The 27,968-nt window shown below is 49.5% G+C and overlaps 13 protein-coding genes and 1 non-coding gene across 14 annotated transcripts; 7 read left to right on the top strand and 7 right to left on the bottom strand.

The window, feature by feature from the left end:
- Positions 1-16: 16 nt before the first annotated feature.
- Positions 17-1,291, bottom strand: CNI00240 (enoyl-CoA hydratase, putative). The gene is made up of 4 exons (XM_572730.2): positions 900-1,291; positions 413-832; positions 271-354; positions 17-212 (listed from the first exon to the last, which is right to left on the bottom strand). The coding sequence occupies exons 1-4, from the start codon at positions 1,195-1,197 to the stop codon at positions 163-165; spliced, it is 852 nt and encodes a 283-aa protein (XP_572730.1). The 5' UTR covers positions 1,198-1,291; the 3' UTR covers positions 17-162.
- Positions 1,292-1,465: 174 nt separating this feature from the next.
- CNI00230 (eukaryotic translation initiation factor 2 alpha subunit, putative) lies at positions 1,466-3,184 on the top strand. The gene is made up of 6 exons (XM_572732.1): positions 1,466-1,726; positions 1,791-1,853; positions 1,908-2,040; positions 2,096-2,303; positions 2,367-2,718; positions 2,781-3,184. The coding sequence occupies exons 1-6, from the start codon at positions 1,694-1,696 to the stop codon at positions 2,892-2,894; spliced, it is 903 nt and encodes a 300-aa protein (XP_572732.1). The 5' UTR covers positions 1,466-1,693; the 3' UTR covers positions 2,895-3,184.
- A 184-nt stretch (positions 3,185-3,368) lies between these two features.
- CNI00220 lies at positions 3,369-3,460 on the top strand. The gene has a single exon. It is a non-coding gene; the product is annotated as a tRNA-Ala (tRNA).
- Positions 3,461-4,033: 573 nt separating this feature from the next.
- CNI00210 (conserved hypothetical protein) lies at positions 4,034-5,308 on the top strand. The gene is made up of 4 exons (XM_572771.2): positions 4,034-4,276; positions 4,344-4,966; positions 5,041-5,114; positions 5,172-5,308. Exons 1-4 carry the CDS (start codon positions 4,126-4,128, stop codon positions 5,293-5,295), a joined length of 972 nt encoding a protein of 323 aa, XP_572771.2. The 5' UTR covers positions 4,034-4,125; the 3' UTR covers positions 5,296-5,308.
- Positions 5,302-8,600, bottom strand: CNI00200 (hypothetical protein). Its single transcript, XM_024657764.1, has 14 exons — positions 8,406-8,600; positions 8,315-8,345; positions 7,753-8,220; positions 7,493-7,695; positions 7,305-7,432; positions 7,179-7,235; positions 7,033-7,123; positions 6,789-6,958; positions 6,588-6,734; positions 6,322-6,522; positions 6,023-6,242; positions 5,788-5,955; positions 5,582-5,700; positions 5,302-5,505 (listed from the first exon to the last, which is right to left on the bottom strand). Exons 1-14 carry the CDS (start codon positions 8,535-8,537, stop codon positions 5,355-5,357), a joined length of 2,286 nt encoding a protein of 761 aa, XP_024513498.1. The 5' UTR covers positions 8,538-8,600; the 3' UTR covers positions 5,302-5,354.
- A 359-nt stretch (positions 8,601-8,959) lies between these two features.
- CNI00190 (tartrate dehydrogenase, putative) lies at positions 8,960-10,607 on the bottom strand. Its single transcript, XM_572763.2, has 6 exons — positions 10,145-10,607; positions 9,994-10,092; positions 9,782-9,933; positions 9,533-9,727; positions 9,300-9,464; positions 8,960-9,242 (listed from the first exon to the last, which is right to left on the bottom strand). The coding sequence occupies exons 1-6, from the start codon at positions 10,414-10,416 to the stop codon at positions 9,001-9,003; spliced, it is 1,125 nt and encodes a 374-aa protein (XP_572763.1). The 5' UTR covers positions 10,417-10,607; the 3' UTR covers positions 8,960-9,000.
- Positions 10,608-10,853: 246 nt separating this feature from the next.
- On the top strand, positions 10,854-13,904 carry CNI00180 (nicotinamide mononucleotide permease, putative). Its single transcript, XM_024657763.1, has 12 exons — positions 10,854-11,029; positions 11,082-11,696; positions 11,759-11,997; positions 12,052-12,211; positions 12,272-12,388; positions 12,458-12,646; positions 12,741-12,844; positions 12,910-13,035; positions 13,104-13,203; positions 13,295-13,365; positions 13,437-13,497; positions 13,594-13,904. The coding sequence occupies exons 2-12, from the start codon at positions 11,475-11,477 to the stop codon at positions 13,753-13,755; spliced, it is 1,551 nt and encodes a 516-aa protein (XP_024513499.1). The 5' UTR covers positions 10,854-11,029; positions 11,082-11,474; the 3' UTR covers positions 13,756-13,904.
- Positions 13,905-13,935: 31 nt separating this feature from the next.
- On the bottom strand, positions 13,936-16,201 carry CNI00170 (hypothetical protein). Its single transcript, XM_024657762.1, has 4 exons — positions 15,986-16,201; positions 15,551-15,913; positions 15,192-15,499; positions 13,936-15,107 (listed from the first exon to the last, which is right to left on the bottom strand). The coding sequence occupies exons 1-4, from the start codon at positions 15,996-15,998 to the stop codon at positions 14,088-14,090; spliced, it is 1,704 nt and encodes a 567-aa protein (XP_024513500.1). The 5' UTR covers positions 15,999-16,201; the 3' UTR covers positions 13,936-14,087.
- Positions 16,202-16,238: 37 nt separating this feature from the next.
- On the top strand, positions 16,239-18,900 carry CNI00160 (ubiquitin-like conjugating enzyme, putative). The gene is made up of 9 exons (XM_572740.2): positions 16,239-16,589; positions 16,634-16,745; positions 16,812-16,970; positions 17,029-17,172; positions 17,250-17,672; positions 17,726-18,229; positions 18,288-18,403; positions 18,461-18,626; positions 18,700-18,900. Exons 1-9 carry the CDS (start codon positions 16,267-16,269, stop codon positions 18,862-18,864), a joined length of 2,112 nt encoding a protein of 703 aa, XP_572740.2. The 5' UTR covers positions 16,239-16,266; the 3' UTR covers positions 18,865-18,900.
- A 121-nt stretch (positions 18,901-19,021) lies between these two features.
- On the top strand, positions 19,022-20,305 carry CNI00150 (mitochondrial protein required for respiration, putative). Its single transcript, XM_572772.2, has 4 exons — positions 19,022-19,415; positions 19,496-19,956; positions 20,015-20,117; positions 20,175-20,305. Exons 1-4 carry the CDS (start codon positions 19,066-19,068, stop codon positions 20,266-20,268), a joined length of 1,008 nt encoding a protein of 335 aa, XP_572772.1. The 5' UTR covers positions 19,022-19,065; the 3' UTR covers positions 20,269-20,305.
- A 188-nt stretch (positions 20,306-20,493) lies between these two features.
- CNI00140 (endoplasmic reticulum receptor, putative) lies at positions 20,494-22,073 on the top strand. Its single transcript, XM_572773.2, has 5 exons — positions 20,494-20,575; positions 20,720-20,829; positions 20,909-21,020; positions 21,079-21,451; positions 21,519-22,073. The coding sequence occupies exons 1-5, from the start codon at positions 20,535-20,537 to the stop codon at positions 21,798-21,800; spliced, it is 918 nt and encodes a 305-aa protein (XP_572773.1). The 5' UTR covers positions 20,494-20,534; the 3' UTR covers positions 21,801-22,073.
- Positions 22,074-22,210: 137 nt separating this feature from the next.
- CNI00130 (polyadenylation factor 64 kDa subunit, putative) lies at positions 22,211-24,525 on the bottom strand. Its single transcript, XM_572946.2, has 7 exons — positions 24,440-24,525; positions 24,372-24,387; positions 24,190-24,252; positions 24,058-24,116; positions 23,314-23,819; positions 22,552-23,217; positions 22,211-22,425 (listed from the first exon to the last, which is right to left on the bottom strand). The coding sequence occupies exons 1-7, from the start codon at positions 24,468-24,470 to the stop codon at positions 22,399-22,401; spliced, it is 1,368 nt and encodes a 455-aa protein (XP_572946.1). The 5' UTR covers positions 24,471-24,525; the 3' UTR covers positions 22,211-22,398.
- Positions 24,526-24,637: 112 nt separating this feature from the next.
- Positions 24,638-25,734, bottom strand: CNI00120 (hypothetical protein). Its single transcript, XM_024657761.1, has 5 exons — positions 25,637-25,734; positions 25,385-25,497; positions 25,293-25,298; positions 24,825-25,174; positions 24,638-24,735 (listed from the first exon to the last, which is right to left on the bottom strand). Exons 1-5 carry the CDS (start codon positions 25,700-25,702, stop codon positions 24,704-24,706), a joined length of 567 nt encoding a protein of 188 aa, XP_024513502.1. The 5' UTR covers positions 25,703-25,734; the 3' UTR covers positions 24,638-24,703.
- A 233-nt stretch (positions 25,735-25,967) lies between these two features.
- Positions 25,968-27,887, bottom strand: CNI00110 (hypothetical protein). The gene is made up of 6 exons (XM_024657760.1): positions 27,640-27,887; positions 27,321-27,503; positions 27,160-27,245; positions 27,002-27,086; positions 26,591-26,916; positions 25,968-26,426 (listed from the first exon to the last, which is right to left on the bottom strand). Exons 1-6 carry the CDS (start codon positions 27,802-27,804, stop codon positions 26,360-26,362), a joined length of 912 nt encoding a protein of 303 aa, XP_024513503.1. The 5' UTR covers positions 27,805-27,887; the 3' UTR covers positions 25,968-26,359.
- Positions 27,888-27,968: the final 81 nt, after the last annotated feature.

Genomic DNA, 27,968 nt, shown 5'->3' with positions numbered 1-27,968 from the left:
GTCATCGATGAACAAGCGCTTTAATGTCGATTCATGTCATCACGCATTTACCTTCGAGAAACTTATTTACAGTACTCAAATGCATATGATTTTGCATATAAAATTCTTGACCGTTATTCTTCTTTCATTATTTCTTCTTTCGACTCTAGGCGATCCAGCAATTTACTTGTCGGACCAAGTAGGCTTCCTCTTCTCGGCAAAAGCAGCCATACCTGAAGGGGTATTCGTCAGATCAAACCGTTGGAAAAAAAAAGAGAATAGTAAACTCACCTTCCTTCTGGTCCTTGGTCGCGAAGAGTTGCTGGAAGAGCCTCCTTTCGAGCCTTAGACCTTGCTCGAGGGGAAGGTCGAGAGCTACATAAAATCTCAGTGCCTGCGTCCGGACGTCTTCTGGCACGTATGTCAAACTTACATCCATTAACGGCCTCCTTACCAGCCTGTACAGCCACCTTTCCAAACTTGCTCACGTTCTCTGCCACCTTCACCGCTTCCTCAGTCACACTCTCTCCTTCTTTCGTAACCCTGCTAACCAACCCCCATCTCTCAGCCGTCTCCGCATCAATCTTCCTCCCAGTGAGGACCATGTCCATTGCCCTCGCCTTTCCAATCAGGGAAGTAAGGCGTTGGGAGCCGCCCATACCTGGAATAATCCCAAGTGTGATCTCGGGTTGGCCAAAGACGGCGGTCGGAGAAGCGACGAGGATGTCGCAGAGCATGGCGAGCTCACATCCGCCTCCGAGGGCGTAGCCGGCGACAGCACCGACAATGGGCTTGCGGATAGAGGCGATTTGGTTCCAGGATCCAAGGAAGTTGCTAGTGTATGCTTCAGCAACTGGAATGGAACATCAGCAAAAGACGCAGACATTTCACACGGTATATGGCCAAGACCGAGAACGTACATTCCTTGTCCTTCATCTCCTTAATGTCGGCACCGGCAGCAAACACCTTGTCACCACCGGTGATGACGATAGCCCTCACACTCTCATCTGTCTCGGCCTTCTCAAGCTCGGAGTTGAGAGCATTGAACAAGGGTGTGCTCAACGCGTTGAGGGCCTTGGGCCTGTTAAGGGTCAAGATGGCTACGTTGTTCGAAGGAGAACGAGAGGGGATGACGAGCTGTTCTGCAGAGGTGGACATGGCGCGGATAGTGAGTCGGTATGTAGATTGGGAAGGCTTGAGGAGAGTGCGAGCTAACATGATACAATGACTGAAAACAAAAGGAGATACCCCAGCGAAGATTACTCGTTGAGAACTCGTACCACGGGCTTATATATGTAAGCGTTCGTTGTTCATACGAGGGATGTGGTCATTCGGCTAAGTGGCGGCCGGGACCGCCGGCTATGGACTTAGGCGAAATGCCACGCAGATGAAACTCCGAGACTCCCGCGGTCAACAGGTGGTGTTACGTAACTATCAAGACTTTCGCTTTCAATCCGCCTTGGAAGGGGTCGTTCTTTGTCTTCGAGGGCGACTCGCTTCAACACTCCATTTTCACTCTCCGTCTTCTATCGTGCAGCCCAAAATCATCTGTGGCCGACGACCTCTCGCAGAACAGCTGGAACGAAATTCCCTCGACTTCAGCGCCTCAAAAAATTGTATCAGGAGGATATTGAAATCCGACTCGTTGCCACACATTTGGCCTATTTCAAACGTCCAGAACTAGAGATCCGCCACCCATCAACGCTTGTGCAAGATGCCCCGATTCTATGAGAACAAATATCCCGAGGTGTGTTTGCTTATGGGAGCAGGAAAAAGAGACGTGGAGACTGATGATCATTTATGCGTGATAGGTCGACCAATTGGTCATGGTCCAGGTCCAGTCTATTGAGGACATGGGTGCCTACGTCAAGCTCGTGAGTGAAGCAGTATCAGTTATTCTAAGGAATATTTCTGATCGCTGCTCATAGCTTGAATACGACAACATTGAAGGAATGATCCTTCTTTCTGAGCTTTCTCGAAGACGTATCCGATCAGTCCAGAAACTCATTCGAGTGGGACGAAACGAAGTCGTTGTTGTGATGCGTGTGGACCCCGACAAGGGTTAGTTAAGCTGCCGAGTCGAAGTATAGAATCATATTGACAAAAATCTTTTCAGGCTACATTGATCTTTCCAAGCGACGAGTTTCTGCGGAGGAGGTTGTCAAGTGTGAGGAACAATACGAGAAGGGCAAAGCGGTCGACTCTATCATTACCCAGGTCGCTAAGAAGCGAGGTGTTACTCCGGAATCATTGTACGAAAAGATTGCTTGGCCTTTGCACCGACAATACGGACACGCATACGAGGCTTTCAAACTCTCCATCAGGTAGGTTCAACCTTCTTTCAGACCATCATTCTGTAAGGGGCGCGATGCTAACGAACTACATAGCGAACCTGAGGCTGTCTTTGGCTCCCTCGAACTTGATGAAGAAACCCTTGCCGATCTCCGATCCGGTATTGCACGACGACTTACTCCCAAACCCGTCAAGGTTCGCGCCGATATCGAAGTCAAATGCTTCTCCTATGCCGGTATTGACGCTATCAAACGTGCTCTTACTGCCGGTGAAGCCGTCTCTACCCCTGACGTACCTATCAAAGTCAGATTGGTCGCTCCTCCGCTTTACGTTATGAGCACGACAAGTACGGACAAGAATGCGGCGATAGAGTTGATGGAGAAGGCGGTTGAGGTTATTGGTGAGACTGTTAGGAAAGACAAGGGTGATATCACTATCAAGATGAAGGTGAGTTTTTTCCAGTCGTCTTGTATGACAGGTTGGAAGATGTTAACGGAACCCGTCTACAGCCCAAGGTTGTTTCCGAGACCGAAGATGCAGAGCTCAAAGCTCTTATGGAACAGTTCGAAGCAGCCAACATGGACCAGGCGGGTGATGACGAATCAAGCGAGGAGGACGAGTAAATGCTGTTCACTAGAGTGTCGGCATTGGCGTTGTGTTGTTGGGCATCTCTATGTGTCTAGGCTATGATAGAACATGATCATGTTGGGTCTTCATTTGGAGCCAATTTAGGGGTTTAGAGTTTTTGGGTGAGACGGAAGAGTTTGGCGAGGGAGTTCAACGGTTGGACTCGGGGTAGAGGAATGAGAAATCAACTTGTGCATTTCTTAGACCGTCATAAGGGAAAAGAGCTTGCATCTTTGAGCAAGATAACAAAGGCTTAGTTTTGGGGCGATGGTAGATGCATTTTCAAAATACTTAGTTTCCAAGTCTCTACCAACGGAGGAAGTTGGGGCACGTACTGCTACTTTGACTGCTATCAGAGCAATGAAACGATGCATAATGATAGGGAAGCGTTATGTATACGGCAATACCACTTACTTCAACTATTGATCATTCGCCATCATATAAAAGGCACGATCAAATAAAACAACAATGGGGGTGTAGCTCATTTGGCAGAGCGCGTCATTAGCATCTTCTAAACAAAAGGTTCTTGACGAGGTACTGGGTTCAATTCCCAGCTCCTCCACAGCTTTTTACTTTTTGCCCCTTATCTCATCTTTATCTATCAATCACCTGACCTCTTTTATCTTAACGGGATTCCAGGTCAGTCCTCATTTGTATCACCATCCCCCATAGTTCAATTCAATCTTTTGTTACAAAAGCCTCAACATTCTCATGCCTTTATTTACAAAAAAGTGCTTTTGATGAATATGTCGTCCTTGACCCAATATATCATTATGGGGACCATTTTTTTGACATTCACTTGGCATAAGAGGCCTCAAAGCTGGCGGGCAGACCCTTACTCGTGCTTGTGGAACGGCCCTTCAACCTTTTCAAACGAGAGCGATTTCAGCCGAAAAATAAAAAATAAAAATAAAAAGAATGTAGAAGGTGGAGGGAGACTGGAAGGAGACCGTCGTGCGGATGCCGGAAAGGAGGAACGGAGTTGTGGCGTGTGAGGGAATGAATCTCCGGTCTCCGCGTTGATTGCGGAGATCAAGATCCGTTTACTTACGACAGCTCCGCCGGCCGTCGGCCGGCACCAAATAAAATATCCAGTAACTAATGTGTATGGCATCTATTGAAAGTAAACAGCATAGTAAACAGCATCTTCTCAGTTGTCAACAATCACTTGAACGAACGATCATCTTCATCAGTGAAGCCAAGTATACATTTACAACACAAGGCATTATGACTGCTACAGCACAGATCCCCGGTGGAGTAATGGTCCAACAGACAGCCGCTTTTGTCCTGTCACAGCTCGCTCGTCACAGGAGTTCATGGAATAAAGAAACAGTGTGTCCTCCTCTTATTGTAGGTGTACAAGGCCCTCAAGGTGCAGGTAGGTATTCCGCTTCTTTTGTACATATTAGACCTTGCCGCTGATCACTCTGGTACCTTTCACCCAGGCAAATCACACCTAACTGGTCTATTGCCAGCCTATCTGGAAAAACATTATGATCTGCGTCTCGCTACCATGTCTTTGGACGACTTTTACCTCACCCATTCCGACCAGGTCAAACTGGCACAATCAGAGCCTGATAATCCCCTCCTCAGCGGTCGTGGTCCCGCGGGCACTCATGATTTACCGATTCTGGAACAGTGTCTGGCAAAGTTGAAATCTATCAATGACCGCGTCAGTGCCAAGTCTCCGACTGTAACTAAGGGCCAAAGCCTTCAACTGCCCATATACGACAAATCTCTTTTCAAGGGCGAAGGAGACCGGTCAAAGGAGGTAGTAGAAGTGCAAGGACCTATTGATGTGGTCATATTTGAAGGGTGGATGAACGGGTTCGGGCCGTTATCAAATGACAAACTAGAAGAGAGATACGCTGAAGCCGGACGACAATGGCCCTCTTCTTCTCTTAACGACCCAGCTCGGGTTATGCCTACCATTTTATTGTATTCGAGATCAACATTACACAGTATAAACCAAAATCTGAGGCAGTACGAAGTACTTTGGGATCAAATTGATTGTTTTGTGCAAATCCGACCGTTGGATCTATCTTATGTATGGTCTTGGAGACTTCAGGTAAGTTTTATTGTCTTCAATTGCCTGGCAAAGGTTTGGATTACAATGAGGCGCTAAAATTAAAGGTCTCACAGCAAGAACACAATATGAAGGCGAAGAATGGAGGTAACGGAATGACTGATGAGCAGGTCCGACATTTCATTAACCGGTGAGTCCATTGCCCAGTTTGGAGTATCAAGTTTTACTGATATAATATTGACGATAGGTATATGCCCAGCTACGAACTGTTTCAAGATGGAATTGATAAGGAGACCTCATCATGGAGCGGCAAAGGGCTTCGTTTCATTGTGAACATACAACGAGAAATTGTTGGCACAGAAAGCTTCTGAAAATCATACATGCAATTTATATAAATGTATTATAGTGTATTATAAAGTCATAAAATCCTTCATAAAAATCCAAAAGCACCAGAACTTGTAGCCGCATTGACTCCTCCCTCCTCAATCATGCCCATTCCCAATGGCAAACCCAAGCCCATACTTGTGTCCAAGCCAAGCATGTCAAGAGTATTCTGCCATAGGGGATCCCAATTAGGCGCACTGGTAAACGAAGAGCAAGGCGTCAGCTTCGACATTTTCCTTGCAGATAAGCAACGGTGATACGGGCTAGACTTACCTCCCAAGGAAAGGATCCTCCATCCCTGGCCACGGCGGCGGTATGTATTGAGATTTAGAGCCAGCTGCCTCAGGTTCTTCTTGGCGGCGGCGGAGTAGTTCTGATATACGTTTTGATTCCTGCTCTCAGCTGTGAGTATAAAGTATGATCATGATAAAGAAATAAATAGAAAGGACAGAATTTTCAACTCTGACAAGCTCACTCACTTCAAGGATTTGTTCGCGTTCCCTCCTCGTTGACCCAGTAAGTTGAATATGCCCTTCCATCGCCGCTTCAATCATACTCTCGATTTCTGCCCGTCTTGGGGCATCTTCGTATACCATTAGATAGACTAAAAGCACCGTGAGACTTGCAAAGCAAAAGTATGCAGAATTCTAGTTTACCATAAACTGCCAGTTAGCAGGGATACAAAGATGCGCAATATCCCGAAGCGGTACTCACCCAGAACGTTCCTTTGGCACCTGGACTGTCCCTCATTTTCGAGACGGATTTGGCAATACTGATTGCTGACTCGACGCATACGGTAACCTCCGGCGACATGACAGTAAGAGGTGGGAGGGGTTGACTGGCGGGGATACGGTTGATGAATTGATCGAGTAGGAAAGAGCGATGGATAAAAAGATTAATAAAGTGATACGCTGAGCGTACAATCTGTTGCTGGCTATAAACCCGTGATAATAGCCAATACTGGTCAGTTGGGACTTTTATAGATTTCGGTATAGAATGCAAAGGGGGCATACCGTTGGAAGAATGGCGGTACGCTAGCAAATGGACCGAGGTCGTATGTATCAGGCCCATCGGGGTGGAAAAAGCGAGGTGTTTCAGCTAACCAGCGGTCGAGTTCTTGATTCAGAGACTGTACGGCTAGGGAACGTTCCAGATCTGATAGTTCACCTGGTGATTGGAGTTTTCGGAGAGCATGGCCCAAAATTTGCGACAGTCTAATTATGGGATAACAGAGAAGAATGCCATGAGAATCAGGCAACGTTGTAGCTGAACGACTCACTTGATATGTGCTATTGATCCAGCCAAACGTTGGGCCTCATCCTGCGTATCAACCGAATGGTCTCCGCTGTCCGGATAGCTGGGAAAGCGTTGTGTTATGTCCCTCTCATCGTAAATCACCGGACATCCAAGTACTAGCGACAAATATCTTGAATAACATGTTAAAACACCCGAACCATTGGATAATTGACTTGACGCTCACCTATCCATCATGTAGCCGCTCCAAAACGCCTGTCGACGCGGTTCATCCAATTCTTGGGGAGTACCATCGGGGCTCTTGCGATGTAACCTGAGAAGCTGACTAAGTCGAGCGGCGGTACCAAAGGCAAGCCAGGCTGAGCGAAAATGGGACATTCCGAGATAGAGATGACACTGGTCGAAAAAGAAATGGTATGAACGTTAGTAACACGTTCCTCCACACATCATGCAACTGTAGGAAAACTCACTAGTGCAATATGAACTTGTACCATTCGTAATCGGGGCTGGGATAGGGATAAAGTCTCCAGTTGCCGCTGAGCGGCTCGGAGTAATTGAAGACTGAGTGATCCATCATCAATCCATCATGGTTCATCTGATCCAAATATTCGCTTACGCTTTTTGGGTCATCATTTGTGGGTCTGCCCCAGTCCATGAAGGAGTCCACAGACATCTGTTTTGACAAACTTTGATCAGATCCGGCATTTTCAGCCTGAAGCTACGAGATACCTATGGTACTCACCCAATAGCCATCAGCAGCAGTAGGAGCACCACATCGTCCTTCTGGGACAGGGACCCATTCGATGCGTAAAAGTCATCTGTCAGTTGCTCGATATTCCGTCGATCTAAATATCTGTACGTTGAAGTTGCCTGTCAAAAGAGGCAAGTATCAGCTTTATAAGCTTGATTCGCGAACAGAATAAAACTCGCGTGTTCAAAGTAGCATCTTATGTATGCTTTGCCGTCCTCGCAAGAGGGGAGAAAGAATAGTTCGCCTGCCCCCCTTGTTTTGTTGTCATTCTCATCTTTCAATTCTTCGCCTAAATGGCCTTTGGGGAAAGATCGTAAAGAAAACACCACTGTGAGGTGGCGATGAAGCCTGTCAAGCAAATCACCCTTGGCCGAGATATCTGCTAAAGTTCCTGCTCGTCAGTCCCTCTTCTAAGACAATGGATGAAGGTTCAGCTTACTTTCCCTAGCCACAATCGGCCTGCCATCTGCAGGAGAAAGTATTGTTAAACCTGGAGACGGATATCTGGAAACAGTCCCATTCGCCATAACGTGTGCTATACGGGCTAGCGTATGTTCATGATTTTGGCTGTGTACTTCGTGACCTTGTCTGTCCTCGCGTCCATCTTCTCGATCGTGGTCGCGGGCACGAACCTCCGACGCTCCTTCAACCTCGACCGCTATGCCCATAGACATATCGTTGGTATGTGAGCCATCATGTCCCGCGGTGTGCTGTCGTGAAGGCGAATTGTATCGTGACTGTCGCTCATAGCTTTCGGAAGAACTGGCAATTGAGGGGAACATTATAGGAGATTGATACTGTCCTTGATCACGAATATGGCGAGAAGGTGTGGAAGAATTAGTAGGGTTATCGATGAGATTAGGAACCGGGATCCTAAGTCTTCGTCTTTGGGCTGAAAAAATGCATTCTACCCAATAGATCGGTCAGCTGATCATCCTTCATTTACGACCGCTACATTACGGAGACATTTCTAGCAGAAAAAGCCATGGAAGGGAGCGCACCTTTTTTGGACAGTGTACAGGCCGAGCAAGGCTATTCTCAGAATGAGTAAGTCAATGGCTAGACTACTTGTTTAAATTACAAAACACTCACAAGCTGACCGTCACATTTCTTTTTGCCTGCCCTGCATCGCTCGCAAGCATGTCGAGTGATGCGTGCCCGTTTGTTAGCACTGCTCGGTTCAGATTCAGAAGATTGGCGTGCACGGGTGGGAGGGGGAGACATGGAGTATACCACAAACAGGAACGGACGGTATATTAGGCGAATTACAGGCTGTCGCTGTACGAGTACTGTGTGTCTACAACGAACAACCAGCTCCGACGAACGACGGAAGACGGAGTTGCCACTCGGGGCTCTGTTATTACGTAACATTCATGGAAGTTACCATCCCTTACTACCTTATCCCCACCGTTGCGACATCTGTTTGATTCTATTTATGATTTGATGGAATGCGAATGACTGACAGGTGGGCACGACATCTAAAGATTGGTTATTATGGCTGTGAGCTGTGATAACAGGGTCATAGCGGACGGGAGTTCATATTGTCCGCACCATTTGGCACCTTAAACCGGTCAACCACTAAACCGGTTTACATACTACGGGCCCACGAGAACGATTTATATCTTAATTTTGTGAACATAATACATCCGAAAAATAAAGAAATCCTCAAACAACTACAGTAGTTACTTTACCCTTGCAAAATCCTCTTGACAACAGCATCTGTAACTTCCTTCGTGGTAGCTGATCCCCCCAAGTCCTTCGTCTTGATCCCGTCAACACATACAGCTTCGACAGCCTCCATGAGTTGCTGCCCTGCTTCTTTCTCACCCAACCATTCGAGCATTTCCACTGCTGTCCAGAAGGTTGCGACAGGGTTGGCGATTCCCTTGCCTGTGATATCGAAAGCAGACCCGTGGATAGGCTCGAACACTGTACGGAGTCCCTGGTTAGTAATGTGACGTTTATGATAAGAATGTGGTGACTTACTTGATGGATTTTGACGAGAGGGGTCGAGGTTGGCGGTGGGAGCGATACCGATGGATCCAGCAAGAGCCGCTGCAAGGTCGGAAAGAATGTCGGCGTGAAGGTTGGTGGCTACAATGGTGTCGAGCGACTCAGGGTGAAGAACCATTCGGACAGTCATAGCGTCGACTAATCAATGAGAAGTAGAGTCAGCAATGTTTATTTACCGGGTACTGAATGTGAGGATGCCTGCTTACCCAGCATGTGGTCAAGCTCCACGTCAGGGAACTCCTTTGCAACCTCATTGACCACTTCATCCCACATAACCATTCCATTTCGTTGGGCATTGGACTTGGTGACATAGGTGAGCTTCTTGCGAGGTCGAGATTGAGCGAGCTGGAAAGCAAATCGTGCGATTCGCTCGACCCCGACACGAGTGAAGATGGAGATTTCTGTTCAGATCAAATTGTCAGGCTCAAACTGTGCGATTTGCGAAAAGTGCATACCGGTAGCAACTTCATGGTTGTAGCCATTGTGGGATCTCCCACCATGACCGGCGTACTCGCCCTCTGAGTTCTCTCGGACAATTACCCAGTCAAGCTGACCAGGCTTGCAGTTGCGGAGGGGTGACTCAGTACCGGGAAGAACGCGAGTCCGTCTACGGAGATGCCAGGATTTATCAGTGCTAGTTCTTGAAATATCGCTACAATCAACTCACCGGACATTGGCGTACTGCTGCAAAGGCTGGCAGATAGCTAGTCGGAGACCCCAGAGGGAGATGTGGTCAGGGACATCGGGAGCGCCGACAGCACCGAAACTGACACCTTTAATCAGCATCTCAGTGGTACTCCAAGGAGAAGACGACTCACAGGATGGCATCAAACTTGCGGAGGATGTCGAGATGATTATCCGGCACATATCTCCCAGTCTTCTTGTAAGTCTCAGAAGACCAGTCAAAGTTGGTGAAGTCGAGCTGGAAAGTTCCTCGTTTCTTCGCGATGGCCTTGAGCACAGTGATAGCGGCTTCGACGACCTCTGGTCCAATACCGTCGGCAGGAATGGAAGCGATAGAGTACACTTGCTTGGTTTGGGGGGTAGAAGCCCAGCCATCGCCGTGAGAAGGAACTCGAACAGGTGACATTGTTATGGATATGCGGATTTGTTGATGGAGTAAAGGCAACGAAAATCGATGAAGTTTGAGGGAAACATGGCAGGTGCAGGTGTGGCTATATATCCTCTGCTGCCGGGATAACGGATGAGTGTCGTTTGCCAACGACGTACCATTGCTCCGACTTCGGTCATTGAAGCTCCGAAAATGCAAATGCGCCGGTAAAGCAAGCATGATCAGCAAGGCTTGACCGTGAGTCGTGAGGTGCCAGCGGAGGACGGAGAATAACTCCGGCTGCGGGAAATGTCCAAGTCCGCATGCCCGCAATTATTCTCCGGGGATGGGGAGATATTACGTAACCTTCCGGCTCTGCAAGAGGAAGGATGAAGGAATAAAGTCCAAGGTATTGCAAAAGGTCGGGGTCCAGGGTTAGAAGCACTGGTTTATGCTTGCATCTTCCCTTTGGGTCAATTTGCGAGTTGCAGATTGCGGATTTCCCTCATGATTATGGAGGGTAACGGTCTCTTGTTTTTGCTTCCGAGATTCTCCGTTGAACAAAGTCAGCAACTCCGGTACTTTTATTCTTCTCTCTCGTAGTTTCTCTTTGACTTTGTCCGCTGCTTCTTCTTCGTTTTCCGACTTGCCTGTAAGTGCTTCCAAACGAAGGACACACCCATTGAAAATTCGTATTTGCATAGTGTCTACCCAACAGACTATGCCGCCCATGTGATCAATTGATCGTCCTGAATTGCCCCACTCCGTCTACGTACTTGGCATCCTCCTCTTTTTTCCTTCAGGATTAAGGTTGCGGGGAACCGCGGGGTTTGCGGAGAACCCATAACAAAGTCCAGGAGAAAGTCCATCCCAGCTCGTCTCATTCGCCTCTCAGTCCAACCCAATATCGCTTTTCTCCTTGGAATATTTAAAGTGCGCCGATTCCTGCTACTCATGGTCTACTCTTCCAACCTTTTCACTTTGAATAACTGCCTCTCACTACTTTATCAGCCCTTTGATTATTTCCAAGCCATTTCAATCTTTTCTTTCTCTTGACTTTAACTCGACCAAGAACCAAATATCGGACAACAGTCGTCATGGCTTCTACTCCTCGAGACGGGGTGATCATTCCCTCTGATGCCGTCACCGATAAGGAGCTATACGGTGATGTGGATATCAAGGAGACGGTAGAGCATGTTGAGGATAAAAGTGGCGGGAATATTCCTGTTCAGGATGGTCCTCTCGCTGCTGAGATTGAGCTACTCCGCTCGATGCCCCCTGAGGACTTGGCTATCGAGGAGAGAAAACTCTTGCGCAAGGTAGGTCGATTTTTTTTCTTCCATTAATTGAAGATGTAGTACTAATCTCCATACTGTGTTAGATTGACTTCACCCTTCTTCCAACTTTATTCGTTCTTCTTATCCTCAATTACCTTGACCGAAACGCACTTGCTTCGGCTCGTGTGCAGGGTATTGAGAAAAGCCTGGGCATGGTTGGCACACAGTTTAACTCTGCAATCAGTTTGCTCTTCGTTGGCTATATTCTTGGCCAGATCCCCTCAAACTTGATCCTTTCAAAGACCCGACCTTCTATCTACCTATCAGTCTGTGTCATGGTCTGGTAAGTATTTTTTGTAATATGATCAAACGCCGGCGTTGACAAAAGTTTTTAAAGGGCGATTGTTTCATTGTGCACCGGTTTTGTCCAGAATTACCACCAACTCCTTGCAGTTCGTATTTTACTCGGTTTCACTGAAAGCCCATACTTCCCTGGAGCCTTGTTTTTACTTTCGACTTGGTATACCAAGAAGGAGCTTGCCTACCGAACTGCTTTCGTGAGTTCCGTTCTCCCTGAAGACCAAGATGACCAAAGGACCTGACCGTGTTTATCTTAGCTTTACACTGGCTCTTTGCTGTCTGGAGCGTTCTCCGGCTTGATTGCCGCCGGCGTGCAAAACGGTTTGGATGGCAAACTGGGTATGGAGTCATGGCGATGGCTCTTCATCCTCGAGGTACGTTGATACAATTTGTTACCTTTTTTCCATTAGCCAAAAGGAGCTTACGCTCGGCCATAATATCAGGGAGCTATTACTGGCTTCGCTGCCCTAGTCGCCATCTTTGTTCTTCCAGACTATCCTGCTACAACCAAATGGCTGAGCACCAGAGAAAAGGCTGTTGCGGTTTGGCGAATGGAACGGGATGGTGGAAGTCGAGATGAGGATGACGAGGGACTGTTCCACAGTTTGAAACTCGCGCTCTGTGACTATAGGGTATGTCTTTCTTCTCTTTTGGCTGAGGTCGTTTTCCAACCAAAAAAAAAAAAAATTGGCTGCGGGTGTAACTTGTGCTGACGGTGTTTTGTAGCTATACCTTCTTGCCACCGTTATCATTACCAAGACGACCGCCGGCGCTGTGACTCAGTTTTTCCCTACAGTCATCGCAACCTTTGGCTTTAACAAAGTCATTACGTACGTGTTCATTTTCTTTGAAAAACCTCGTCGGGCTTGTGTTCTTTCGCTGACAGTCTTTACAGGCTCTTGCTCCTCGCACCTCCATACCTTGTCACCGCCGTTCTTTCTCTCTTAATCTCAAGGTTATCTGACCGAAGGCCTGAACGATGTTTCCACCTCGCCCTCCCTCTTACTGTCGGAATGATCGGGTGCGTTCTTTCAATCCGAAATCAGATTTTGCTTTTCAACTAAACTTTTTGTTTGTTTGTCAAATCAGTTATATTATCGCCGTCTCTACTCTGAAGACGGGTCCTCGATACTTTTCGCTTTTCCTCATGCTGGGTGGTCTCTTTGGATCTTACAACGTCGCTCTTGCCGTGAGTACATTCACTCTTTTCTAATTTCCGTTCTAGTCCCCTTTTTTTCAGTGGGGCATAAAAAAACTAATTTTGCCAACGACGGACACAGTGGATCTCTTCAACGTTCCCTCGTCCTCGTGCGAAGCGAGCAGCTGCTTATGCAATCATTAACAGTTTGGGGTATGTCCCAATTCTTTTTTTGCGGTACAAACTTGTTTATGCACTTCAAATGCTGACTAAACGAATTCAAGGAACATTGCCCAGATCTGGTCACCCTACCTCTACCCTTCAACCGATGCTCCTCGATACACCGTAAGTCTTTCCCTCTCCCTCTCCTTCTTTTCCCGGGGATCAACCAACCCAACTCTTGCTTTGACATGTGAACTTGCAACTGATATGGGGAACCAGACTGCATTCGCAACCAACTCGGTCATGGCGGCCGTCGCCATCCTGTTCTGCTTTGTCCTTCGCTTCTTTTTGAAGCGGGGGAACGCCAAGATGGATCGTGAGGATGCCGAGGCTGAAGCGAGGGGTGAGGCGTCCGAGGAGAGGGTTAGGTATGTGTTGTAGATTGTTCCTGGCTGGTTGGGGGGGGGGGTGTCCTGTTTTTGGAGAGTGTAGTTGAAATGATTTGGAAATATCTAATTAGGCAAGGGTATGTGTGTACGATTTTGCATTTTTACCTCGTCTTTTGTTTTTTTTTTTTTTTTTTTTTTGTTTTGGTCAAAAGTTATTGGTAATTAACGGAATGTATCATTTATCATCTCGCTTGATTATCTATCCTACAATACATGGGCAGTCGAGCAAATCGGTCTCATACAAATCCTGACAGTGCTGATGGGCGACGGGACAAGAGTCCGCGTATTAGATGCTTGCATTTACAAATCATGCCTAGTCCAAGGTCAAACCCAATCATACCCTTCCTGCAACACCCACCCACCCTCCCTCTTATCCACCCAACCCCGTTCTTGGGCCCAGTGCATCCCAGCTTGAACGATTTCCAACGTCGTCCGTTCCCAGCGGCCGTCTTTCCCCCACTGAGTCAGGGTGTTGGTGAGCTTGATGGTGGGGATGGGTGTGGCGAGTCTTCCGCGGTGTTTGTGTAGGGATTGGGATTGGGATTGGGATTGGGATTGGAGGGAGAGGAGAAGGGGAACGAGGAGGGGGAATAAGAGTGGCGGTGGGAGGGGGAGGTAGGCGGATGTATCCGTCGTGTTGTTGTCGGGATGCGTCGCCCGGGCGTCGAGGAACGGCGTGAAAGCGGTCTCGAGCCGGACTTGCACAATCTCGCCTGCCTCGGCCATCTCCCTGAGCGCTGTGGTGACCATCCCCCGGAGTCCGCGTTCTTTTTCGGAAGGGGTAAGGAAGGAGGATGTTTGTTTGTAGAGACGGCGGCGGGAGGTGTATTCGTTTTGGATGGGTGGGGGTGGGGAATGAGAGTCGATTTCCTTCTTCAGCCCTTTTACCCTCGCACGCGCTTCCCGCTCCAGAACCAGCCCGCCCAACAGGCTTAATGTAGGGTCCGCGAGCAGGGAGGCTGGTGTGAATGGGATGAGGGGACCGACAGTTTCCTTGGCCGTTCGTGGTCTTTTTCCTCGGCGGGGGCGCGGACGGGGCTGGTCTCGTTGGAGCGTTTGGTTTAATTCGCGGTATTCGGGAAAGTAGTATCCAAGTGCTTTACGAAATCGTTCGATTCCTTCTTTTCCCTTTTCCTTTTTTTCCTCATCGCCATGGCCTCCATCCCCCTTGTCGGAGCCATGGCCCTCTCGGGAATTATCGGCCCCCTCGTCCTCGGGAGTGAGCAACACTTGTAAAGCAGCTTCGACGTGGGAAATAACGGTGTGAAGGATGTAGCGTCTGAAAGTGGGGCGGGTGAGAGAGGCGGGCGGGAGGCGGGAGGGGTGTCGCAGTTTGGGTTTTGGCTGGGGACAAGGAGCGGGCGGGAAGGAGAAGAACGAGTTAGCGTTGACCCTCTTGCGATTTTAAAGGCAGGGGGTCAGACGTACAGAGTTGCCGAGAACGAGAGCGGGCCAAGACGTTGACCGAGAGGGAGACGCGAGCCTGGAATCAGAGACGGAATCGTCAAGCGTGAGGACAGTGGAATCACTCTTTGGATGCCAGCCCGGTGAGCTGGGAGGCTCGGCGTCTTGTACATCTTGTACATTGCTAGAGTTGGCGGTGGGGTTGCGCAGAGAGGTAGATGTTTTGGCGGGTGGTTTTGCGTTTGGCATTTCGAAAGGACGGGAGTAGAGTGTTTTGTGGAGATGGTCGACTTGCTGGGCATGGATGTATTGTTCTTCAGGGGCGACCACCTCTGTGCATGTGTAAGTTGTTTGCAGACGAGCCGATGGCGAGATGGACCTACGTATAGACCCCCCGGTACTGGGGGATACCACCATCTGTCTGATGACTCCTTCTTTCCAGCTCCACTCTTCGAGCACGCCCACGGCGCGGAGGGTATCGCCCACCCTTACATCGTACCCTTCCACGGCGGGTTTCCCCTCGCTTCTGCGCTGTGCCTCGTACTTGGCCTGGTCCTGTGTGAACATCTCCCATTGTTTCCGCTTGAGCTCTGACACTTGCTTGGCGGTGAGCGACGAGGACGAGGACCAGCCGAGGTGGGCCTTGACCGTTTCGAGAGGCGGTATCTGGGGCTTGGAGGGGGCGAGGGCGGAGGCTTGGAGGCGGGCTGTGACGGCGATGGTGTGTTTGCCGTCACCGTCGTCGACTGGATCGACATGTCAGTTGCACGGTCGACTGGATCGACATGTCAGTTGCACGGGCACACGGCTGGACTCACGGTATACGGTCATGGAGGACTCTTTGCGGTCGACGCCTGCGACCCAGCCGACGACCTCGAGGAGCCTGGCGGGGTAGTGGTCGATCGCGACGAGGGCGTCGTGGGCGGGCACGAGGAAGCGGGCGTTCCACAGGTCCGACACGTGGCATTTCGCGACCGCGGCGGGGGAGAGGGTGTGCGAGAGGAGGGCCGGGTGGGGGGGGAGGGGGAGCGTCGAATGGGGGGGGGGGAGCGTCGACATGGGGGGGGTTGGACTACGGGTTGGGCGGCTGCGATTGTTTATGTTCGCAAGACGCGTCCCGGGGGGCTTCCCTAAGCTACAATTCACAACAACCACTCGCAGATGTCTCTTCTGCACATCTCCCATGGCGCCACTCCAGTTCCAGCCACTCGCCTCCCAGCCAACCCCCGCCTTCTGGGCAGCCCTCGCAGCCCACAAACTCAACCACCTCAAGCTCGACGACTCCCACCTCCCCATCACAGCCCAGATCGAGCCCGCAAAGCGCGTCCTCATCAACAAGGAGCGTGTGGACGATACGGCGGACGTGGGGATCGATGGCTCGTTGGTCGTGGGCGGCGACGCGTTCGAGGCGGAGCGCGGTAGGTGAGTGTGGGAGCGCAACGAGGTGCGTGGCTGATCCATCGAAGATTGCCACCCAACGCCGTCTCTGTCACCGGCACGCTCAAGATATTCAACACGATTGAGGAATTCAAGGATACGTCTGCCAAAAAGCGGCTCTTTGATGATCTCGTCTCCCAGGTACGTCTTGGCCCTGCGCCGCGCCGTCGCTGCACCATGGACTACATGCTGAGGAAGCTGAAACAGATGCTCGAATCGTTCGACACTGATCGACCCGTGCTCAACCCTTTTCTACTCGTCACTTTTGCAGACCTGAAAAAGTATGTGTACCACTATTGGTTTGCGTTCCCTGCGCTCGTCTCGAGTCCGGCGTGGGTTATGGATGGAGAGTTTATGCCTGTGGATGTAAGTCGCGTTTCCATCTCACGCCTTTGACTTGGCTGATTGGCATGAATGTTAAAAGGAGATTGAAGACATTCGAAAATTGGCACAGTCCCATTTCCAACACAACACGACTGCTTTCCTCTTGAAAGGCGCTGCCCCTCATCTATCTGCGGCCCCATTATCTTCATGCTCTACATTCTACGACAAGACGCAAAGTGAAATGGTATGTCCATCTCTCGTGTTTTTCCAAAGAATCGATGCGTGTTCTTTATCCCAAGCTGACGAACACGACCGAAACAGGTGACCGTCGTCTTCCACGATACGTCTTCCCTCCCTTCCAACCCAGGATGGGGACTCCGTAATGTGCTGTACTACCTCTCCGCCAAACACGGCATCACCTCTCTCGTCGTCATATGTCTAAGGGAAGGTTCCTCCAGTACCCAAGCTTCCTTATCTCTCTCTTCTCCCCCCTCGACCGCCCCGGCCAAACCACCCCAGGCGGTAGGCTGGGAACGTCATCCGTCGGGTAAACTGTCCCCCCGGGTCGCAGATCTGGGACCGATGATGGACCCTACCCGCCTCGCGGCGCAAGCTGTGGATTTGAATCTAAAGCTGATCAAGTGGAGACTCTTGCCGGCATTGGATTTGGACAAGATATCGGGCACGAGATGTTTGTTGCTGGGTGCAGGCACGTTGGGGTGTTATGTGGCTAGGATCTTGATGGTAAATGTTTTCTCATTTTTGGTATATACTTGATCTAACCCCCTCTGAAACAGGGCTGGGGAGTCCGGAACATTACCCTCGTCGATTCATCGACCGTATCCTACTCGAACCCTGTCCGCCAACCGCTCTTCACATTCTCAGACTGTCTCAACGGCGGGCTCCCCAAGGCACCTACGGCCGCAAAGAAGCTACAGGAGATTTTCCCCGGTGTGAATGCCCAGGGCGTGGTGCTCGGTATCCCCATGCCCGGGCATCCGATCTCGTCGTCAGATGACGCGGTGGAGAAGGATGTAGCGAAGCTGGAAGCGTTGGTGAAATCGCATGATGCGGTGTTCTTGTTGATGGATTCGAGGGAATCGAGGTGGTTGCCGACAGTGTTGGGGAGAAAGTGGGGGAAGGTGGTGGTGAATGCCGCGTTGGGCTTTGACTCGTTCTTGGTCATGCGGCATGGGGCGGGAGCGGGAGCGGGAGCGAGGAGGATCCAGTCGGATGAAGGGGGGGTGGGGGAGAAAGGTTTAGGGTGTTATTATTGTAATGATATTGTCGCTCCCACCGACGTACGTCTCATTTTTCATTCTTTCTCCCCTTTCCTGTACTGACGTGTCTACCTAAAAGAGTCTAAGCGATAGAACATTGGACCAGATGTGTACGGTCACTCGACCGGGTGTGGCGCCGATTGCGGCGGCGATGGCGGTAGAGCTCTTGATATCTGTTTTACAGCATCCTCTTGGGTATGTCCATCTTGGATTTACGTTAACTTGTTACTGATTTACGGGAATGATGGACAGGGTGCACGCTCCCGCCGAAAGACCGGATACCGCGGAAACAAGCACAAGCACAAAAACGTCGCCTCTGGGATGTGTACCGCATCAGTTGCGGGGACAGATGTATCAGTGGAAAACACAGATTGTAGAAGGCGAGGCGTTTGATCGATGTACCGGATGTTCAGACTATGTAAGTTTTTGTCTTTTTTTTTTTTTTTGGTTTCGCTGTGAGATGTATCAAGCTAACGGAATTTATTGTCAAGGTACTGAACGAATACGAGACCAATGGCTTTGCGTTCCTCCGACGGGTGTTTAATGAAAAGGATTATTTGGAGAAAGTGACGGGTTTGGATGAGTTGTACAGGGAGAGTGAAAAGGTTATAGAGGGCATGGAGGGGTTGGATTGGGATAGCGAGGGGGAAGAGTGAATGGGGTTGTATACAAGTTGGCTTTTATGATAAGATTGTGTATGTAACATTGTGCGCGGAAAAGTCCCCCATGACAGTGATAGTGAGAAACGGAACCTAATTTTCCTGAATGATGTATCAAAAGTCGCCGCTTACATCTACGTACGTACCGTATTGTCACATTCACCAGTTTCAAGCATTTTGCTACAACTTAAAACAACAATGGCCCGTCCTTCAATCCGCCTTTTCTCTCTGGCTTTCACCCCACGCCCTTTAGGTACTCCGCGGGTCGCTCGTCTCTCTCTGCGACCCCGCACGACGGGCGCCCACCGACCATTCGGCTCTGCCCCATCCGGCGTCAACTCTACCGCCTCGAAATACACCCCCAAATCGTCCTCCTCCAGCATCTCCATCCTCCTAAGACCGACGTCGTTGATTTTGATTCTTGTGCCTATATTAACGGGGTTTTTGGGGGTATGGCAGTTGAAGCGGTTGAGGTGGAAGTTGGATTTGATCGAAGAGGTGGATCGGAATTTGCACAAGGAACCCATGTTGTTGCCCGGGAATATCAAGTGGGTTTTTTTCTTTTCTTTTTTCCTTGCGTCCAGAGATATTGGCCGGGTGCTGATGAGCTTTCGATTTGGGATTTCAGTATGGACGCCCTCCCCGAATTCTCGTTTAGACGCGTATTGATAAAGGGCCAATTCACCGGTCCGCCCATCTTACTCGGTCCACAGACGTATGAAGGTTTCCCAGGTTATCACCTCATCCTACCCTTTCTCCGCCCCGGCGATGGCGGGGGATCGAGCGGTGGCGGGGGATCGACGATCTTGGTGAACCGGGGGTTTATCACCACGACTCGGGCGAATGCGATCCGTGCCGGTAGCCAGGTCCCGCCCGGCTTGACGCGGGATAAGGCAGGAAAGCTGGTGGGCAACGGGGAAGAGGTGGTGGTGGAAGGGTTGTTGCCAAAGACGGGGGAGAGGACGGTGTGGATGCATGAGAATAAGCCAGAGACGAATGAGTGGTTCTGGAAGGATGTGGAGAAGATGGCAGAGGTTTGTGGTGGGGAGGAAAAGGGGGTGCAGCCGGTTTTGGTGGATGCTCTTGCCGGTGTGTTTTCTGTTGTTATCCTTGGAAAAGAAACCGGAAACTGATAACGTGGGATTAGAGCCAGATCAGTCGCCGACATTGTTGATGCAGCAGGGTATCCCTGTAGGTCGACCGGCCCATGTCGAGTTGAGGAATCAACACGCCCAGTATGCGGCCATCTGGTGCGTTTCCTTCCTCTGTAGTTTGTCTTCCAAGCTGAATGACCAATATTATAATAGGCTATCATTATCAGCGTCAACAACGGTGATGCTTGGGTACATCCTCACGCGAGGAAGGGGAAAGCCCAAGACGAGGCGACCAAAGTTGTACTAGATTACCCATTTCTTTTTCCGCATTTCTCGCTTTTTTGCATGTATGCATTCCCCCCTCTGCTCTTTATTGTGCTACAGGTATACATGCCCATGTTGGATTTGCATTGTTCTGGTGGGAGCGATTGCTACTATCGTCATGAGATACGCCGTAGCGGGGGGGTCGAGGGTTTGTCCCACGGTGGTTGTAGCGCCACGCCATCACTCTTCCACTCGCTACGTATTAATTGTTGTTCTTCGTCTTCTTTATTCCACCACAGTGAAAACATTATGGCAACGCCCGCAAACGCTACATCCGTCGTGGATGCCCAGTACGTTCATCTCCTGCTTTTTACAACTGACGACAAAGAGAAGAAAAGGCTGATGGGATCGTGTGCTTTGTTCATTTCCTCCCAATCAACCCGCCCGTCTAAAAATACATCTGTCAATCTATGCACCTAATCAAAAACCAACAGAAAACGTGCCCCTCAAGAATTAAAAAATGTAGTCGACTTTTTACGTGCAAAAGCAGGACCAAAAGTCCGGCTGGGTATCCTGAATGGGAAGAGAGTCGAGTACTTTAAAGGTACGTCCTCTTTTTCTTCAATCTCTACAAATGCTCCATGCGAGGTGCTTATCTTTATAATAACTACTATATCTAATAGGCAAAACGGCGATCCGCACATTGCTTAGCCCCCATTACCAGAAACTGAAAAAGGTGCCTCCTGTAAAGGATGAGGATGAAGCGAAAGAGCTCATGGTCAGGCTGTTACCCTTGTACGTTTCTTTTCCCTCTTTCCCAACTCTTTTCTTCTTTAACTTGATTTTTTAACAGCGCCTTTTTCCTCCGCACCGACCGACCCGTTCCCGAAACTCCCATCCCTTCTGGCCAACCGAAACCCCTCCGTCTCTCCCCACAACAATCGTTCGACCCACTCGCGTACTATACCTGGTTCTACGACGGTTCCCCGCTATACACTTACCTCGGCGGATTGGCCATGGTGCTGATCATGTTGGCGGGTGTCATGTTCCCACTTTGGCCGGTGAAACTGAGGATCGGGGTATGGTATTTGAGTGTAGGCGTGTTGGGCCTGGTAGGAGCGTTTTTGGGGCTGGCGGTGGTGAGGTTGGTGTTTTGGTGTGTGACGGTGTTGACGATGAAGAGGGCGATTTGGATCTTTCCGAATTTATTTGAAGATGTCGGTTTTGTAAGTTTTGTTCTTTCGTCTCCTCCCCCCTTCCTCTTCTTCCAACTAACTCGCTTTCGAAAAATAGGTCGACTCGTTCATCCCCGGATGGGATTACGACGAACCCAAAAAGAAGAAGAAGAGCGGTACCCACGCCAAAGGTCATACCCATATCAAGAAACACAAGTCTGGATCTGGATCGGCGTCTGGCAAGGCCAAGCATGGGCAGGGACATGCAGGAGGGGTGGAAGTATCTTCCCCTGCGCCCAGCTCGGCACTTCCTACTGCGGCCGAAGTTGGGGCTAGGACTGAAGGTGAGAGTGAGGGAGTGAGGAAAAGGGTGACTGTAGAAGATGCGGATGAAGAGTGAAGTGTGAGGTGTGGATAGGGAAAGAGAACATTCATTTTGTTTTTCGAGGAATCGAGAATGAGAATGAGATGGAAGATCGTGTGCAGATCAGATTGTTCGCAGGGATGATTGGGGGTTGAGATGTAAAAAGTACAACTTCCTTGTAGTGAGGACTGTTTTTTGCTCTCCATTGACCCCTTCTCGTATACGTATAGTAGAATAATCGAGGAGGCGTTCTTTCTTTCCATGGTCTTTGCATCGTGGGGCCATATATGCATTTTTTTTTCCAACGCCTCCCACTCTTACGTCCGTCACCCTACAGCTCATTCTTGTACAGATTTCGCATATTGATATTTCCTTAAAAGCTCGCCCATACGGTTTGAATAAGTCTAACCGAGCATGGGCCAAAAAAAAAAGGTATACATGAATTATTTTGCTCCTTTGCGCTATATGTCGTGGTCCCCCCACTCTCGTTGTTGTGTCTAACTTGTATCATTCCCATTCTTCTGGAACTTTCCTTCTCCTCACTATCTTCCTGCCATATTTCTCTCCCGACCCACTCACGCACACACATGCATTTTTGGGACAAGTATCTCTGCTTTTTTTCTTTCTTTTATGTCTAAGCAGTCCCGAGGAATTGTTGTCGCTAAACGGGTCCAAAAACAAATTTCATCAGTTTCTATTAATCAATGCCAAGAGACGGAGAGGCAGGGGAGGTAACAGCAAAAAAGGAAAAGGTGAACGAAAGAGAGAGAGGGAAGGGAACACTCACGAGTTGCATGACTGAAGCCTTTTGCGTCGGATCCAACGCCGCAATCTGCGCTGGCGAGAGCTGTAAAACCTGGAGAAGCATCTGTTGTTGGTCAGGAGGGAGTGTGGAGAGTGCGGCTTGCGCCGCAGGGGGGAGGGATGCCAATCCTGGGGCTGGTGGTGCGGGTCCACCGGGTGGACCAACTGGGACGGCGTGAGCGGGATGCGGGGTGGGAGGTACGGGTGTAGAAGTGGGAGGTGGTATGCCGGCACCGGCACCAGACACACCCCCGGGGACGCCGGGACCAGAGGGATAGGGTGGGTAAGGAGGGTTTTGGTTTTGGTTCTGATTTTGGTTTTGGTTGGGAAGAGGGGGTGCGCCTCCATAGAGGGCTTGGGGCGGAGGACGGAAGGCTTGTTGGCCGCCAGGTGGACCTTGGGTTTGGGTCGGAGGGGGGTACGGTGGGTAGTTGGGTGCTCTTGCACCTGCACCACCAGGACCGGGGGCTACAGACGCAGCCCCACCAGAAGCAGCTGCAGAAGCGGAAGCTGCCAAAGGCTGGATACTAGACAGAACAGAAGGGTCGACAAGGTTGAGAAGAAGCATAGCTTGGAAGAGGGCGTATGCGAGTTGGGGCTGTTGGCTCAAGAGTTGGCGGGCTTGGTCAGGGTTTGTTTGGATAAGCGACTATTTTTTTATTTTTTATTTCGTTCAAAGGTCAGCTTTTGTTCTTTTTTTTTCTTGGCAGTTGAAGGAAAGTGGGAAAGGATGATTTTGGCGCACCTTCATACTGGTCATAACATCCCCCATTTGACCGGGCGCAATCCCCGCCAAAGTTTTGCTTATCGTATCCACCGCCTTTTGTCCTGGAAGCAAGTCTATACCCTGAGGCGCCATCCTCAAATCGATATCATCCCCGCCTTGTCTTCTAGCGCCGACACCGGCGGGAGGAGGGGTGTTCTCGTGTGACTGAGAGTGGGCTTGGGGATAACGGGGGTCGAATGGTGCTCGGGGAGGATAACCGGGTGCGCCGGCGCCGGTGCTGGTGAAGGGAGGAGCACCACCTGGACCTGGTGCTGGGACCATGGGCCGAGGACCACCGAGGGATGCAGAGGGTCCACCGACTCCGGGTCCACCGGCTCCAGGAGCAGCACCCACACCTACAGCACCAGGACCAGGACCGCGCCGACGGGGACCAGGTTCATCGGTTGAAAGTTCTACACGGAGGTTTCGCCCATTTACGGGTGCGTCTTGGAGGTTGCGCACAGCGGAGAGGGCAGTTGCTTCGTCTGTTTGTGATGAGGGCGTGTGTAGCGGTTATTGAGAGTAGAAGAAAAGAGTTGGGTTTATGGAACGAAGATGGGACGGATGAGATCGTTGTGTTGTTTATTTAGATCGTATAATCCAATCAATCCAAGGGGATACAGAGGGGAAGATTTCATGAGGGGCGAGCATAGTTGAGCGTCGGGATAGACAGGGAAAGCATTTAGCTTTAGCCACACACGGTGTATGACGAACACTACTGACCATAGAATTGCACGAAAGCATAACCTTTTGATCTACCAGTGTTGGCATCAAACTTGATTCTATCCAGCCAAGTCAGCGCCGTTCATTTTCGAAGGGATAAGAATGGATGAAAGGAAAGGAAGTGAGACATACTCGACGTTGGCTACAGGCCCAGCCTCTGAAAAGACGTTGGCAAGCTGTTCTTCGGATACATCGCTGTTGATCCACGCCACAGTATAGTTTCCGTACAAGTGTTATGAGCGGGTAAAGGGTAGAGAGAAGATGTCGAAAGCTACGGTTAGCGCTTTGTATACAGAGAGCTGAAGAGAACTTGCTATGGGATATTTGCGACTGCCAGAGCAGGTCAGAGAACATGCACGAGTATGGGAGATGGGATACTCACCAAAGACTGTCTTGGAGGCGTTGGGGGGCATGGCACGTGGATGTCGGACGGATTCGTGGTTTTTGTGGAAAAAAGTAAAGATTGAGATTAAAGATGGAGATTGAGATGAAACGCAAACTTGTCCCCCGCGGAATAAATAAAATGACGACTTCGGCATACAGAAAAACGACGGCGAGAACGACAGTATAAACAAAACAACAATGCATATGCATATATATGTACAAACAGCTATATAATCCCTGCCCTTATAATCAAATCATACATCTAGAATCCTGTCCGAGGAACTTGTGGTAATCCTACACCCCAAGTATCAGCCATTTTCTTGCGACACTATTCTTGGGTATCCATCGTCCAATTCTACGTCGTCGAAAGAAACAAGGCTTACCCCTCCCAACCTCCCTCGCTTTGACACCCATCTCCCGTCTCTTCAATTCATTCCTCCTCATATCAAAGATAGCACGATGGAGAGCAAACTTCCGATGGGTTGGTGTTGGAGCTGGCGTCGGTGTTGATGCTGGCGCTGGGGATGCTGGCGATTTCGGTGACTCTCTACCCTTCTCCTTACCCTTATCCTGATCTTTAGGTCCCCCTTCACCTTCTTTATCCTTCCCAGCGGCAGATTTGGACCTTCCCGCTTCTCGAGCTTGGTACTCTGCGACCACCTTGCGTATATCTTCTGGCGACGGTTTTGCTGGTGTAGGAGAAGCAGGTGTGGGTGGTGGTATGAGAGATGCACTGTGTTTTGATCAGAACCAACCAAAAAAAAACAATAAGTCTGGGGGGTGCAACTTGATAGAAACGTCCAGAAAAGGGGTATGGTCCTCTGACAGGAAATGACGGAACGGGGACTTACAATCCCCTATTAACAAACACAACACGACACACATCAAATTCAAAGTCAGCTCTGATAATCAGTGGTACACCTTTGGATGGCGTGGTACGTACAGGTCAGATAAATGCCCATCACAGGCGTATAGCCAATCTTCCATCTTGAGCGTGGCGAGCACAGTGGTGGTAGGGCGACGACAGATGTAACATGGTTTTTCCGTGGCTACTTTCTGTTTTTTATACGATCATGGATCACAAGTATAGGTGGTTAGGAGCCCAAGGAAAGAATGGGTGGTCAGCAAATTCAATTGAATGGTATGGAAGATGAGAGTTGAGAGTTGGGAATGGCGATGTTGGTTGGGGACGTACCCGTTCGTAGTATATGTTCTGAAGCGGACCTGGAGTCGTCGACTTTTGCAGCGCTGGAGATGCCATGGATAGTGATCTTACGGAAAAGGAATCAGGTGAGGGGTTAAAAGATGAGATATGTGACGAAATGAAAGACGGAATGATTGGAACAAACGTACGAACGGGCAGAAACAGGCCGTCCGACCATCAGCCGCAGAAAGCTGGAGACCGCCGGTCGTACCGCCGTAAATAATAAGCCCCTTCCGATGTCAGCCACGTACATTTGAGATACCTGCGCCGCTACAAAAAAGATCAACTGGGACGATACAATGCTTAGAGGGACCGGTGCGTTCAAATAATAGTATTACATCTTCTATAATTGAGGTACCGCAGCTATATAAGAGGATCCAATCGATGGTACAATATGACAGTGATTGCCCTGATAGTTCATTTCTGTCTAGTTCTGCTTTGATGCTACTCTTGCGTATCGAAAGCGATTTGGTGTGAGTTGTAACGCTTGAAGATTGGTAATCGGTGATTAACTTGTACAGAACATGCAAGCATGTAGACGTTCGTCTGACAGCCGGAGGCCCGACATGCAAAGATGATGGAGGATGCCCCCCCGCTTTCGTAACCGTATAGCTATACGTACAGACCACGTAGGACCGCAAGCCGCATATTAGGTCTAAAACAAACACAGACAGTGCAAGGTCATTCCGCAGGTTTTCCTGTTCGTCATGAATTTCAAACATCGGTTTGGATTGGGGCGGTTGAGGTAGGGGCTATTTCGAGTTTGGCTCTTCTCATATCGCTACATGCAGATGTCAGTACGTTGTACATTGTGTTCACTGTATGATGGGAACGTGTGACCAAGTCTGTGGCGTTTTGTTCGCCCCAAGGCGGAAATGAGGAGCCAAAAGAAGTAGGTAGAAGAGATAGAGAGGAAGAGGAAAAAGGAAAAAGAGACCAACTCACGCTCTCATTTGAAGTATATCATCGTCATCTAACCCTTCCTCAGGTACCCTATCCCAAATCTGTTCAAATTCTACATCCAACGCGTTCTCTGAGATAGCCGTATCATCCTCTACTCCTGCTCCTGCTGAGACCGAGGCAGAAAGATGCAAAGATTGGGGTGGATGTTGGGCAAAGGATACGAGAGCAGATGGGTGCGGGGAAGCGGGTGTAGCGGGGGATGCATTTGAAGTACTTGAAGAAAGCGTGGTAGGGGCGGCGACGTTGTTTTTAGTCGGAAGAAGGGACGGAATTGGGAGGATCCATATTCGTTCACGTAAGCGTTTGTGCTATTGTCATATTTTGGTCAGTATTGCAAGACTTCTTCTTTCCATGATGCCTTGATATTGTGAGATGGAAAGAGAAGACACTCACACGTTCCCGGTCTTCTTCCATCCGTCTGACAATATCTGTCTTTGAGAATGCATGCTCGTGCGTCCGCTTTTGTGATGGTCCAGAACTACTCAATGGTCCACCATTCCCCAATGATCAGCTTTGCAGGTAGAAGATTACGAGTTTGAAGGCAGACGTACTCGTATTTCCTTCCTTCTAAAGACTTGAGTACCTCCCCAACAACACTAGGGTCTACCACTCTTCTCAACCTCCAGCTCTCCAAAATCTAAATGCCACACCGCCCCAAAAAAGTTCCTTCAGCAATCCCATTTTTTTTCGTAATTTCAGGAGCATGGCTCACCTGTCTCGCGCTTTTCAGATTGAGTTTTCCGGCATTTGTATCCGGTACTACACTGTCCACCAACGTTTTGAGATCCCTAGTCAACAACACGCCATACGGCGCCTCGCTCGGTCCCAGAGCAAGACTTTCTTCAACGAGGGTATCGAGAAAGTAGAGAATGTTTATGCGTGTATTCAGTGTTCCCTATTCATTGAGTTTAAGATTTGTTAGTTTTTTTGCTCGGACTGCGATGTGTTTCGTTGAATAACGCAGGGGTTGAAGGAGGATATAGAGGAATGAAAGGAGTCATGATTGATACCATTGACATAATACTGCTTACCTTGTTACACTGCTCAATCACGCATTCCCAAAGGTCTTCACCGCACCTTGAGCCATAGTTGATGGCGAAGCTGGTGACTTTTTGGATAGACTGCTGGGAGGCGTTGAGTTTGCGGAGGAGGTTGATGAATTGGATACGGGTTTCGAATGGATCGAAGGAGGACATATTTTGGATTTGTGTCTGCCCGACTGGTGTGTATCTCTCTGGATCTCTTGAAGAGAATAATTGGGCGATTGGAGAGTGGTGAGTTGGTGGTGAGCAAGTCACGAAGTGAAGACGATATGTCCGTTAGCCAGTGAGACCTGGAAAGTCATGACGTGGAAGATGAT

The sequence above is a fragment of the Cryptococcus neoformans genome (assembly GCF_000091045.1).
Source record: "Cryptococcus neoformans var. neoformans JEC21 chromosome 9 sequence".
NCBI classification, from domain to species: Eukaryota; Fungi; Basidiomycota; class Tremellomycetes; order Tremellales; family Cryptococcaceae; genus Cryptococcus; species Cryptococcus deneoformans.
The sequence above is the reverse complement of the archived record's forward strand: the minus strand, read 5'-3'. Positions and strand labels throughout refer to the sequence as shown.

Bases quoted from the DNA above. Each gene is read 5' to 3' on its own strand.
- CNI00120 (XM_024657761.1), bottom strand. From the start codon at position 25,702: ATGGCATCTCCAGCGCTGCAAAAGTCGACGACTCCAGGTCCGCTTCAG. The intron at 25,498-25,636 runs GTACGTCCCCAA...TATAAAAAACAG, and splicing joins AGAACATATACTACGAACGG to AAAGTAGCCACGGAAAAACC. The intron at 24,736-24,824 runs GTAAGCCTTGTT...CTTGGGGTGTAG, and splicing joins AGCGAGGGAGGTTGGGAGGG to GATTACCACAAGTTCCTCGG.
- CNI00210 (XM_572771.2), top strand. From the start codon at position 4,126: ATGACTGCTACAGCACAGATCCCCGGTGGAGTAATGGTCCAACAGACA. The intron at 4,277-4,343 runs GTAGGTATTCCG...CCTTTCACCCAG, and splicing joins ACAAGGCCCTCAAGGTGCAG to GCAAATCACACCTAACTGGT. The intron at 4,967-5,040 runs GTAAGTTTTATT...AAGGTCTCACAG, and splicing joins TATGGTCTTGGAGACTTCAG to CAAGAACACAATATGAAGGC.
- CNI00150 (XM_572772.2), top strand. From the start codon at position 19,066: ATGGCCCGTCCTTCAATCCGCCTTTTCTCTCTGGCTTTCACCCCACGC. The intron at 19,416-19,495 runs GTGGGTTTTTTT...TTGGGATTTCAG, and splicing joins TTGTTGCCCGGGAATATCAA to TATGGACGCCCTCCCCGAAT. The intron at 20,118-20,174 runs GTGCGTTTCCTT...ATATTATAATAG, and splicing joins GCCCAGTATGCGGCCATCTG to GCTATCATTATCAGCGTCAA.
- CNI00130 (XM_572946.2), bottom strand. From the start codon at position 24,470: ATGCCCCCCAACGCCTCCAAGACAGTCTTTG. The intron at 23,820-24,057 runs GTCAGTAGTGTT...CATCACAAACAG, and splicing joins TGCTTTCGTGCAATTCTATG to ACGAAGCAACTGCCCTCTCC. The intron at 23,218-23,313 runs GTGCGCCAAAAT...ATAAAAAAATAG, and splicing joins ATGTTATGACCAGTATGAAG to TCGCTTATCCAAACAAACCC.
- CNI00190 (XM_572763.2), bottom strand. From the start codon at position 10,416: ATGTCACCTGTTCGAGTTCCTTCTCACGGCGATGGCTGGGCTTCTACC. The intron at 9,728-9,781 runs GTATGCACTTTT...TGATCTGAACAG, and splicing joins CAACCATGAAGTTGCTACCG to AAATCTCCATCTTCACTCGT. The intron at 9,465-9,532 runs GTAAGCAGGCAT...CTCATTGATTAG, and splicing joins GGAGCTTGACCACATGCTGG to TCGACGCTATGACTGTCCGA.
- CNI00230 (XM_572732.1), top strand. From the start codon at position 1,694: ATGCCCCGATTCTATGAGAACAAATATCCCGAG. The intron at 1,727-1,790 runs GTGTGTTTGCTT...TATGCGTGATAG, and splicing joins ATGAGAACAAATATCCCGAG to GTCGACCAATTGGTCATGGT. The intron at 2,041-2,095 runs GTTAGTTAAGCT...AAATCTTTTCAG, and splicing joins GCGTGTGGACCCCGACAAGG to GCTACATTGATCTTTCCAAG.
- CNI00140 (XM_572773.2), top strand. From the start codon at position 20,535: ATGGCAACGCCCGCAAACGCTACATCCGTCGTGGATGCCCA. The intron at 20,830-20,908 runs GTACGTCCTCTT...TATATCTAATAG, and splicing joins GAGAGTCGAGTACTTTAAAG to GCAAAACGGCGATCCGCACA. The intron at 21,021-21,078 runs GTACGTTTCTTT...ATTTTTTAACAG, and splicing joins ATGGTCAGGCTGTTACCCTT to CGCCTTTTTCCTCCGCACCG.
- CNI00200 (XM_024657764.1), bottom strand. From the start codon at position 8,537: ATGTCTCCCCCTCCCACCCGTGCACGCCAATCTTCTGAATCTGAACCG. The intron at 7,433-7,492 runs GCGAGTTTTATT...CTCTTTTGACAG, and splicing joins TAAGATGCTACTTTGAACAC to GCAACTTCAACGTACAGATA. The intron at 7,124-7,178 runs GTAAGCGAATAT...TGGATCACTCAG, and splicing joins CAAATGATGACCCAAAAAGC to TCTTCAATTACTCCGAGCCG.
- CNI00170 (XM_024657762.1), bottom strand. The intron at 15,500-15,550 runs GTAGGTCCATCT...ACACATGCACAG, and splicing joins CAGTACCGGGGGGTCTATAC to AGGTGGTCGCCCCTGAAGAA. The intron at 15,108-15,191 runs GTACGTCTGACC...CCTTGTCCCCAG, and splicing joins CTCTCGTTCTCGGCAACTCT to CCAAAACCCAAACTGCGACA.
- CNI00180 (XM_024657763.1), top strand. From the start codon at position 11,475: ATGGCTTCTACTCCTCGAGACGGGGTGATCATTCCCTCTGATGCCGTC. The intron at 11,998-12,051 runs GTAAGTATTTTT...AAGTTTTTAAAG, and splicing joins TCAGTCTGTGTCATGGTCTG to GGCGATTGTTTCATTGTGCA. The intron at 12,389-12,457 runs GTACGTTGATAC...CCATAATATCAG, and splicing joins GATGGCTCTTCATCCTCGAG to GGAGCTATTACTGGCTTCGC.
- CNI00240 (XM_572730.2), bottom strand. From the start codon at position 1,197: ATGTTAGCTCGCACTCTCCTCAAGCCTTCCCAATCTACATACCGACTC. The intron at 355-412 runs GTAAGTTTGACA...GATTTTATGTAG, and splicing joins TAAGGAGGCCGTTAATGGAT to CTCTCGACCTTCCCCTCGAG. The intron at 213-270 runs GTGAGTTTACTA...ATACCCCTTCAG, and splicing joins GACCAAGGACCAGAAGGAAG to GTATGGCTGCTTTTGCCGAG.
- CNI00110 (XM_024657760.1), bottom strand. From the start codon at position 27,804: ATGTCCTCCTTCGATCCATTCGAAACCCGTATCCAATTCATCAACCTC. The intron at 27,504-27,639 runs GTAAGCAGTATT...CTCAATGAATAG, and splicing joins TGATTGAGCAGTGTAACAAG to GGAACACTGAATACACGCAT. The intron at 27,246-27,320 runs GTGAGCCATGCT...TGTGGCATTTAG, and splicing joins ATCTGAAAAGCGCGAGACAG to ATTTTGGAGAGCTGGAGGTT.
- CNI00160 (XM_572740.2), top strand. From the start codon at position 16,267: ATGTTCGCAAGACGCGTCCCGGGGGGCTTCCCTAAGCTACAATTCACA. The intron at 16,971-17,028 runs GTAAGTCGCGTT...GAATGTTAAAAG, and splicing joins GAGAGTTTATGCCTGTGGAT to GAGATTGAAGACATTCGAAA. The intron at 17,173-17,249 runs GTATGTCCATCT...CGACCGAAACAG, and splicing joins ACAAGACGCAAAGTGAAATG to GTGACCGTCGTCTTCCACGA.